Source organism: Furipterus horrens, unplaced genomic scaffold (assembly GCF_987537825.1).
Source record: "Furipterus horrens unplaced genomic scaffold, mFurHor1.1.pri manual_scaffold_6, whole genome shotgun sequence".
Taxonomy (NCBI): Eukaryota; Metazoa; Chordata; class Mammalia; order Chiroptera; family Furipteridae; genus Furipterus; species Furipterus horrens.
The window spans coordinates 187,769,977-187,780,604 of NW_028327176.1; the positions used below are offsets into that span (position 1 = coordinate 187,769,977).

General features: G+C 47.0%; 1 protein-coding gene across 3 annotated transcripts; it reads left to right on the top strand.

Annotated features, from left to right (window-relative positions):
- Positions 1 to 24: 24 nt before the first annotated feature.
- GTF2H5 (general transcription factor IIH subunit 5) lies at positions 25 to 9,967 on the top strand. Of its 3 annotated transcripts, none has more exons than XM_090280033.1 (3): positions 25 to 88; positions 812 to 885; positions 9,551 to 9,967. In XM_090280033.1, the coding sequence occupies exons 2-3, from the start codon at positions 851 to 853 to the stop codon at positions 9,729 to 9,731; spliced, it is 216 nt and encodes a 71-aa protein (XP_090136159.1). In that variant the 5' UTR covers positions 25 to 88; positions 812 to 850; the 3' UTR covers positions 9,732 to 9,967. The 3 variants fall into 3 exon arrangements, with proteins under 3 accessions (XP_090136159.1, XP_090136161.1, XP_090136160.1); XM_090280035.1 differs by having other exon boundaries at positions 57 to 78; XM_090280034.1 differs by lacking the exon at positions 25 to 88 and adding an exon at positions 95 to 199.
- Positions 9,968 to 10,628: the final 661 nt, after the last annotated feature.

Here is a 10,628-nt window from a genome sequence, read left to right on the forward strand (position 1 = left end):
CCATCCTCTAGGGGGTCGCCGGCGTGATGACGTAACTGTGGCGCACTCTGTCGGCGACGTGGAGGCGCTGCTGGCTCTGTAGGTGGAGGTGTGTGGCGTCTGCTCCCGCGGCGAGAGGGGAAAGTCGAGTCTGTGAGAGATGGAGGGGTCCCCAAGAGAGTGAGGCGGAGGCGAAGAGACCCAGAAACCTGTCCTCCAGGTGCTGGGGTCCAGGGCGGTGTGCCGCGCCCTCTGCGGGCGCTTTCTGACGAGGCCGGGCGCCGGCCCGCAGTCGCTGACCCGGGGCTTGACTTTGGGGAGGCCTTGTCGCGCGGCCGTGAATGGAGGTTTAAGGTTTCGGCTGACGTGCCCTGGGTGGGTCTTTGGGGGACGTCGCTTACCTGCTAACAGAACACACCTTTGGAGGCCTGGCTTGTGCCCGCGGTGCCGGCGGGGGCGAAGCTACTGCTTAACCTCTCCCACGGGCTGTCTCATCCGTGAAACGAGGTGACCGGCCCGGGACGTAGTTTGTAAGGCCCCTTTCAGAGCAGCCGTTCTGGGCTGGACGCGCCGGCGCGGGGAGGCAGCCGGTTTCATTGGACTGACTGGACAGAATTTGCTTGCCAGTAAGGTTTATATATTAATATTCCAATAGACGCAGCTGAATTTTTTTGACGGTCAGAATGTCTGTTTTCTTAATGCCAGCCCTGTGTTTTTCACAGACTTGATCGTTTGCTGTTATTTCATATTTTGCTTCGTTTCAGAGGTAAACCTCCAAAGTGTATTGAAGTTGATGTTTTTGAATTTTATGTCACTTTATTCCTTTTATTAGCATTTTTAAGGTCATCTGCATCGTCTGATTGAGGAAAAGATGGTCAACGTCTTGAAAGGAGTGCTTATAGAATGGTTAGTAGTTTTGATACTTAATGAGTTTTTCTTTTAAGATCGGAACAAATGGAGATTTTCAGCTTCTGCACTGAATTTCTCTTACGTACGTAAGTGGGACAGATTTTGTTGCTGCGCTTCTGCCTGGTGCCAGATTTCCGTGTCTCTGTTGAGCTGATGTGGTTGGCATTGTTTCCACCAAGCTGGGCAGAGGCAGCGTATCCGGCGATTAGCCCTCCATAGAGGGGCAGCGCTGCTGTGCTCCAGCCGCCAGGGATTGACTAAAACTGCTGGCAGAGATGAGAATCAGACCAAACCTTTGTTCGGCAGCCTCGCGGTACTTGTGTTCTGACCAGGAAAGGACTGAGCCAAGACCCAAACCATGAGAGGAAGTTTATGTAGAAAGTCGCCCTGGCTAGTGTGGCTCAGCGGATTGAGTGCCGACTTGAGAACCACGGGGTCACTGGTTCGATTCCCAGGCAGGGCACAGGCCTGGGCTGCAGGCCAGGTCCCCAGTTGGTGTGAGAGAGGCAACCACACATTGATGTTTCTCCTTCTCTTTCTTCCTCCCTTCCCCCTCTCTAAAAATAAATAAACCTCACAGAGGTAGAAGAAGGGAGTGGTAGAAGAACTGGGCCCGGGAAACAAATGACAGAGGCAAAACAAGGGCCCTTGGAGCTTAAGGGGAGAGAAGCTTGCCTGGTGGGAAGAGGAGGGGAATGGGATGGGACGGAAAGCAAGCTGGGTCCTCCTAAGAGCTTTTAAGGGCAGAGATTTTAGGGGAGGTCCCAGGGGAGAGTCTCAATAGAATATTCTTCAGCTTTCCAGGGGTGTCTTTTGGTGGTCCTGGGCTCCACTGACTGGTCAGCACCAGGTCATTAGTGCAGCTCGTCCTGAGGTCACTGTGGTGTCGCTTGTCTGGTTTTGCTGCTTTTCTGGGCCTGGAGCTAAAACACAGCTGAGGCCCAGATGTTCTCTAGGGTTTAGGTCATGCAAGGGCCTGAAATGGGAGTCTCCTAAGGCTCCTCTTCAGCCACTTGTTCCTCCTCCAAGGGGTCTGCCACGGGGCTAGCAACAGGAGAGGAAAGGGCAGGGAGGATCTGAGCCGCAGGACCAGCTACGTGAAAGGTCAGGGGCTCTAAAACCACGGGACCGGTCAGATGCTGGAGGAGGAAAGATTACCTTTCGGGGAGGTCCTTGTTTTCCCAGTTTTGCCCCTTGCTGGGCACCCAGGCCTTCCCCCCTGGTGACAGTCTGTACCTGGCCCAGTGTCCTTGCTCTGCTCCTGTCTGTCTAACTGCCTGCCACAGAAGTTTAGGGTTTGCCTACGTCTTTACCATCACAGACTGTGGTCTTTTAAAAAACAAGGGAAAAACGAGAAGTGGAAGGTTGTTTAAACGAGTCATACATTTCAAAGGAGAAATGAGAACCCTTAATGGGCAGAGGCCCTCGGCCCCTCCGACCGGGTCAGTTCCTCTGAGCGGGCGGTGGGAGGACTCACTTGTCACGCAGCTGGAAACCGGGACTCGGGCCGGCCTCACTCAGTCTGCCCTTGCTTGCCCACCACTAATTCTGTCTCACTAGGGTCTTGCTCGTGTGGACACTCCCGTTTTATGAAAACACTCTTGTCTCTGTCTCTGTGTCCCTAAATATTGGCCGTTACGTGCATCCTGGTACTGTTTACCGTGATGGCAAATATTTGATGAACACCTGCATGCTAGCCCCTAATTTAGGCACCCATATCTCCTACTGCACCAAACCCAAATTTTGGAAAAGAGAAATAAATATTAGCGAACAAAGCCCATTTCCCAAGCATTCTATTCTCAGGACACACAGAATTTATGGGGAGATCATTTTAAATCAACAACATTACGTCTGTTATCTAATTATGATCAGGAAGGATAGTTTATCATTGACTAAGCCAAGATTGTCATTCCAGTGGGGTAGACAGTGCTGAGAACTTTTATCCAACTGACCAGTTAACTCTTGGTCTGGTTTGCAGCTAACTGCATCGTCCTAGAGACCCCTCATGGCGTCATATCTTTTAGAATCTTGTTGTAGGGGCTACATACGCTAAGGGGTTTTAGCAGCAGGTTGATGGATATGTGACCTTCACATTTCTGGGGCAAAGACATTTTTTCCTGCTCACTAGCCCTGATCGGAGGACTTTGTTTTTTTAATGATTTTACTTATTTATTTTTTAGAGAGAGGAAGGGAGGGAGAGAGGGAGAGAAACATCGATGGTTACCTCTCGCTTGCCCCTAACTGAGGACCTGGACAATATCCCAGGCATGTGCCCTGACTGAGAATCAAAACGGTGACCTGTCAGTTTGCAGAACAAAGCCCAGCCCACTGAGCCACACCGGTCATATGGGCACTTGGTTTTGGTTTTTTTCCCTTACCAGCAGGTTCTCCCAGAGGCCCTTCATGTAGAAGTAGAAAAGCCCTGTATTCAGGCCAGATATTCGAGGCACTCAACAAAATGTCCCTTAAACTTTTGACTATCTTTTTGAATTGTTGCAAATTATATTTCAGGTACATCCTTGAGAATTCAATCTCAAATTGACCACTTTCCACCTTGTTTCAAAAAGTTTAATTGACACAATTGATAGTACAAGTAATTATTTCCACGTCTCACTAACCAGTCCCTCTTAGGTCATCTCATTCATCAGCGACGTTTCCCAGGTTATGGGGATGCCACCAGTGTTCAAGGGGATTGGTGGGAGGACACGCATTTGGGGGAAGGGAGCAGAACACAAAATTTTTATGGGACCAGTTTAATTTATTTGAGAAAAAAATAAACATATTAAGATGACTGGTGATTTGGACCAGGTGAAGTTAAGCTTGAAAGTTGATTTAAAGGCAATTTAAAGATAACTTGAAAGTAATATGTAATGCAAATGTAACGAGATGACTGAAGTAGCAAAAATAACGTGTAGGGATTCAGAACAAGTCTCCCCAAGATGTGCCTCTTTGGTATATAGGTTGTTTTGAGGTAAAGGCAATTGAGACTGCAGGCTCAAGAGAAACTTCTGCCCCCTCTTATACCAAGAAGGATTTAAATTGGGGGCCTTGCCCATAATAAGAATTACCACCAGAAATAACATTTTCTGACCTATCCGTAGGGCAGGGCAAACATCTGAACGTCTCCTTTCTGAAGCCGCAGGCACCTTACCCCGTTCCTGAGCCAGGCATGTCAGGTGTTCCTCGTTTCACCATTCTGTCTGAATCTCGTGTGTGTGGAGTTCCCTTTGCGCATGAAATGTAACGTGAGTTTCTGCTGTTAATCCGTCCCATGTTGATTTGATTATTTAACCAGCCAAAGACCCAGACGAGGGGAGGAATGTGCCTTCTGCCCCGTGTATACAAATGGCAAAACTTGAAAACACTGATATGATGATTCAAAGCACAGATGTGAGTCCCGAGACACTTGTTGGCTTTAGTTCGTTATCTTTTACTTCACTGAAGTGATGTCAGTTTATTCCATCTAGAAATGTTCTAGAGGTGTATTGGTCTTCAGACCGCCTAACCCTTGCCGCCTCGACCCGGCTTATAGCTGCCAGTTCGAGGGTAAGTGTCATCCGGATGCCCTGAGCTCAGAACGAGATGCTACGTGGAGAACAGTTTTTATAGTGTCTCTATTTGTCCTCGTTACTGTTACGTCTGGACCCGAAATTTATTTTAAAGGGCTAACAAAAACAATTGTTTGTCCTGCTGTGTAAAGCACATCCCTCTGAGAAACCTCTGAGTGTGTTTTTTTATAGAAAATATTAAAGATTCTCATGGGAGCTAAGAAAGTCTAGGACAGAAAGGGCCTGCAGGGTGGGTGGGCACCATGGTCCCCGCGTGAGCCCTCTCTGTCCCCAGGTTGCAGGGGGGGAGGACGCAGCCTGGCTGCAGAGCGCGACAGCGGGGGGCTTTGGCCTGTCCCCCGCAGCTGCCTGCTCTCCAGCTACTCCCTTTTGTTCTCCACGCCTCTCCCACCCGCTCTCGTTTGCACGGGCCTGGAAAAGTCTAGTGAAACTATTGGGCTTTTAAAGAAAGAGTCTGAGCGGGAGAACTTGGTTGTGGGCAAGCTGAAGCTCCGGCTTCCCTGTCCCGTGAGTCTTCTCGTTTCCATCTCTAAAGTATGGGAACGAACCCCGGTCACCCTGCTTCATTAGCTCCAGGTTCCTTCTAGAACTGTTCTTGAAGCTCTTTCTAATTCTGCCTCATGGCCTGATTTTTGTCAATAATTGATGAACTGTGTACCTCAGTGAGATTTTTCAATGCACAGTGTGTTGCTGCTTTAAAATTCTTTATTTTTTTATTCTGTGTAACTGCCAAAATTAGGGAATTGCTGAAAATGTTACATTTAACGTCTATCTGCTTCAATCAGACCATTATGTCAGAGACACTCATCCTCTCTCCCACCTGTCCCTGGCTGTTGGTGGCCTTCAGTCTCAATGTCCCTGTCTGCCTGGAGACCCTCCTTCTCATGCCTTTTAGCCTTGCCTGCTGTCAGTCACCAGAAGGCCACAGACTCCGGGCCCTCCCTTGGTCCTTGTGCACCATTACCTTGTGGCTGCGTGCGTCTGTTTTTCTAGTTCCGTCTGCCATGCATCCTTCCCACGTTTCCTCTAGAACCTGGGGCAGCAGCAGAAGCCCCTGTATCCTCGGCCTCTTCCCTGAACTCTTCCTTAGGCTATAACGAAACCTGGCTTTCCCACAAGCGTTCTGCTTCTCCCACGACCCTATCCAGGGCTGACCTTTTCTCTGGGACCTCTTGTACCACTGGGCCAGGAAGTGGAATTGGTATCCACCTTACTCCTCGTTGCCACTTCTAGAGGTTCTCCTTCCCCCTTCCGTAGAAACCCCCAGCTCTGAATCTCGTACCATCAGACTGTACCACCCACTTCGAAATAGCCACAAACACCTAAAACCTTCCTGGAAGGTCTTTCCTTGAGGACTACCTGACACTCTTCAGTGACTCTCCTCTCAAATTCTTAATGATTTCAGCATCCACGTGGACAGCCTGCAATGCCCTGTCCTCTCCGTTCCTGACCGCCCTTCCATGGGCTCCTCCTCCAGCCCGGCACGGCCACTCCTGTGCACGGTCAGACCGACCCCGGTCCCTCCCAGTACCGCCATCTGCATGTTCTCCATTTCAGGAATCTGACTGCCCCCGCCTCCGCTTGCCTGTGCGCTCCCTCTAACGCCCCATTTCTGTCATTTCTCCTACTCAGCCAGGTGTACAGTCTGCCGGTTCCCCCACCTCGTCATTGCCCTTCACCCCCCAGCGTCTCCCTGTCCTTACCCAGCTTCTGTTCCACGGCCCATCAGACAGCTTGTTCTGTCGGAGACCCCGGCTCTCCCGCCCCTCCCTGTCACAGTCACCAAATTGGTAAAACCCAGCTCCCCTCCTCCTCCAGACCTTTCCCTGCACAGCTCTCAGTGACCGCAGGGAAACCTACAAGCATGCTAATCTGTCTCGCTTCAGGTTCAGGACGCTGTGCCCGTACGGACCTGGGTGCTAGCCAGCGAACCTGTGGCCTTTTCTAGTCCACTTCTCCCTCTCCGCGCAAGGCTGTGACCGTTTATCTGAGATGTCATCAATTTTATAACTTAACAGTATTTTAAGTACCTACGAGAAAAATCGCTGCCAATTATACGATAACATGCCCTTGAATGTAAGACTCACCCCAGTTTTAGAGGTGTTAAATGTGGGGGACGCGGTGCTTAGAATGGATGAACTAGGGTATCTCATACTTTCAGATTCTCATGCCTCCAGCGACTCCCCTCCTCACTTCCAGCTGATCCTTCATTTCGTGGTTCGCCGAGAAAATAAAATCAGGAGAGAAAGCCCACCAGTCTTTATCGCATGGATCTGTCTGCGCCCCCGCCCCTATACTACCCGCCCCCGCCAGCCTCTCTGCTTGGGAACTGGGTCCCACCCCCCTCGTGCCTGTTTAAGGACACCTTTTCAGTGGTTCCCTCTTCTCTCCTGCTCCACCAGCTTTTGTTCCTCCTCAGATCCTCCCTCGCCCCTCTCAGGCCAAAACTGGATTCCCACATCCCTTCCCAGCCCCCACTCTATTTTCCTGCTCTTTGTGGCAGAATTTTACTGCTTTCCTCCCATTCTGAAACCCACCATAGTCAGGCCTCCCCTGTGACCACCAAAACTGCCCTCGGGACGTCCGGCCACGTCTGAATCCAGGAGTCAGTCCGCAGTCCTTGGGCCACTGTACCTGTTAACAGCAGGTGGCCCTGCTGACCGCTTCCTCTGCCTGAGCATCCTTCGTTCCCTTGCTTCCAGGACTCTTCCCGTGCTCTTCCTACCTCTGTGTCCCTTCTTTATAATCTGCTTTGCTTATCTGTCCCGTTTAACCTTTTGATGTTGGGGTGTCGAAGGCTTGGTCCTGGAACGCTTCTCTGCGGCTCAGCTCCTCCCTTGTCGTGGCTTTAAATGCCACCTACGCATTGGTGACTGACGGACTTTTACTCTCCAGCCGGACTTCACTGTGGAAACCCAGAACTGTATGTGCAGTCTCTTACTCAGCGTCTTCACCTGGGTGCCAGTGCACACCTCAAATGTGATCGGCCTGCACCCAAACTCTTGATCTTGCCAGCAGACCTGTTTTCCCCACGTTCTCCTCATTTCATTGAAAGACAACTCCATTCTTCTATCTGCTCAGACCGAGGATTTTAGAGTCTCAATCCTTCTTCACATCGCGAGTCTAGTCCCAGCACCTTATCTTGGCTTTCCGTGCAGTGTGTCTAAATTCAGCCACTCCACATCTTCACTGTTACCCTCCGTCCGGATCGCTCTCCTCTCGCCTGGATTACAGCAGTCACCTGGTGGGTCTCCGGTTTCCACCCTGCCTCTGCCACCACCCCTTCCCCATCCCCAGCCGTTTCACAACCCAACAGGCACTGTGACTCTTACATTTAAAGTTGAACTCAGTTTGCAAGTTACCTCATGTCACTTAGTAAAAGCCAAAGTCCCTAAACTCTTCAGGGACCTACATCCTCTGGACCAGTTTTAACTTTCTGACTTCTCCCCTCTGTTGCCCCTCTCCAGCGACCTTTGCCTTGCTGTGGACTGCCTGGGATGCTCTTCCCCCACATCACCACGTGCCTGGCTTGCTCACGCCTCCTCCTAGGATGTGTTCAGATTCACCTGCTCAGTCAGGCCTGCCTTTCCTTTATTTAAACTTGGAAGAGCCTATTACTTGCAACATTGCCCTTTCTTTGTGCCTGGCACATGATAGGTACTTAGTAAGTTTTTATTGAATGAATGAATAAAACTTAAAATGGCAAATTTACTACTTTTGAACAAATCAATTCCACACACTGGTATGGCCATTCTAATACTGCAACCATAGAACATGACTAGGTTTTGCCAGTCCTAAGGAAGTGTAATCTAAGTGTTCTGAAGCTAAGTGCAAGGTAAACATACTGGGAACTAAATTTGAAACCTGTGTCAGTTCTGACATGGCTAGGTCTATTTATTCACATCATTTTATAGCATAGTAAATTGTTAAAATCATTTTAGTGGTAAGTTGGTAGTAATTAAGGAAATCATTAGGAAGGCTTCATTTTATTAATAGTTAATATACCATGAACCATACTCATTTAGTGATTAATGTGAATACCCGGTTGACTTCCCTTACACCTGTTGGCACCTGAAAGAAGTAAAACTTACTTGTATTGTTTTCACTGAATTACACTGACCTTTTGAATTAAATGATCTTTTTAATTGATAGAAACCAAATAATTGTGTAAGACTTTCTTTTAAGAATTAAAAATCTGTATGCAGCTTGACATTTTCATACTAATTTTTTGCTAAATACATTATTGTATATTAGATCTAAAGAGTGTCCTTCATCATGGTTCAGGGTTTTTACGAAAGACATATTTCAGTAAATCCAAGAAATTATATCCCTCTTCCCCTTATGACTATCCCATTCATTTCAAACTAAAGCCACAAATAAATAGAATTGAATTTGGATCTCTTCTTTGAGCTCGGTATTCTCAAAGAGATTTTGTCAGGATTTTCTTTAAAGATTTTGAATGATGGTTCAGAATTTTACGGAACAGGGAATGAAACTTGAGTATCCACCGCAGACCAAATACTATCCTTGGCGTTTTTCCCCCTTTAATTTCCATAACAATTCTGGTACGTAGTCTCCCTTTGCAGCTTTGGGAGACTGTACATTTTAAGGTCCCACAAGTAAGTGATAAAGCCAGGGCTGACTCCAGATCTGGCTCTAGCTGTACACACTGCTTTATCAGAGTGAAGACTTGACTGGTTTTGTAAATTAAATTGTCACTGGCAAGGTAGTGAGAAGCTATTGGCTTTTAAAATGTGATGGTGGTCATGGACAAGTAAGGAAAATCATTTTTAAAGTCAGTTGAGGCTGTGATTCTAGACCCTATTTAACTACAAAGCTTTGAACGTTATGTTTCCACTTGTCAATGACAAATTATTTTTTTAAAATCTTATCATTGGTCTCTTCTCTCAAACTTCCACTAACAGTTCTAAAATGAAGCTACATCTATAAATCACTAACACTTAAGGCAGGGTGGGAGTGAGAGTTCAGGACTTTTTTAATTAACCTAAAAATTCTACCTGCTCAAATCCTACTCACTGAGGTTCCAGTATAATTTGAAGTTAAGGCTTCTCCTCGGTCTGTGTCCTCCACAGTGACCCCGCCATGAAGCAGTTTCTGCTGTACTTGGATGAGTCCAATGCCCTGGGGAAGAAGTTCATTATCCAGGACATCGACGACACTCACATCTTCGTGATTGCGGAGTTGGTTCATGTCCTCCAGGAGCGAGTGGGTGAACTGATGGACCAAAATGCTTTCTCTCTTACCCAGAAGTGAGAACAGTAGATATTGACCACTAGGAATTAGAAGTAACCAATGCAAGACACTGTCACCATTTAGTGTCTTACGTGACAAGTTAGACTTTTGAGAATTGCTGAGAAGCATGCGACGGGAAAGGCTGGAGTATCATTTGTTCAGGAAGAGGCCCCCAGACTGGTTTTCTTGTTCTGTGTTTTTCAATATGTGTACCCTAGAATTAAAAAAAAGAAAAATGTTTTAACAGTTGGCTATAATTTGACTTTTACTGTCCTTTATTGAAATATAAATGTAAATGGTTTTTCTACATTTCTAATGCCAATTTAATACATTAAGAATGTAACAGAATATGACTTTAGTTATCAGTCTAGCCTAGATGCTTACTTTGCTTGTTCCTATAAGTAGTTGTGAGTTTTTGTAGTGTGAGTATGGTTAGTTTTGTTTCAACTAGAAACTTCAGAGAAGTTTTTTAATCAAAGAATAATATACATAGAGAAAATGCCCAAGTCATAAATGTACAACTCTCAGAATTTTCACAAACTGAACACACTTCTATAACCATTACCCAGATCAAGGGAAAGATAATGACCATCACCTCCAAAGCCTTTTCCATAAAATACCCAAGGGTGAACACTGCTGACTTTGAACAGCATAGTTTGGCTTATCTATTAACTTTGTGTCAGTGGAATCATGCAGCATGTATTCCTGTCTGGCATCTGTTACTCCGCGTTACATTGATGAGAGTCATCCATGCTGTCGCATGACATTATACAGTTGACCTTGAACAACATGGGTTTGAACTGTGCGAGTCCACTTATACGTGAATTTTTTTCAATAATACTTTAATATATTTTCCTAATATTTTCTCTAGCTTTATTGTAAGAATATAGTATATAACCCATATAAATTAGAAAATCT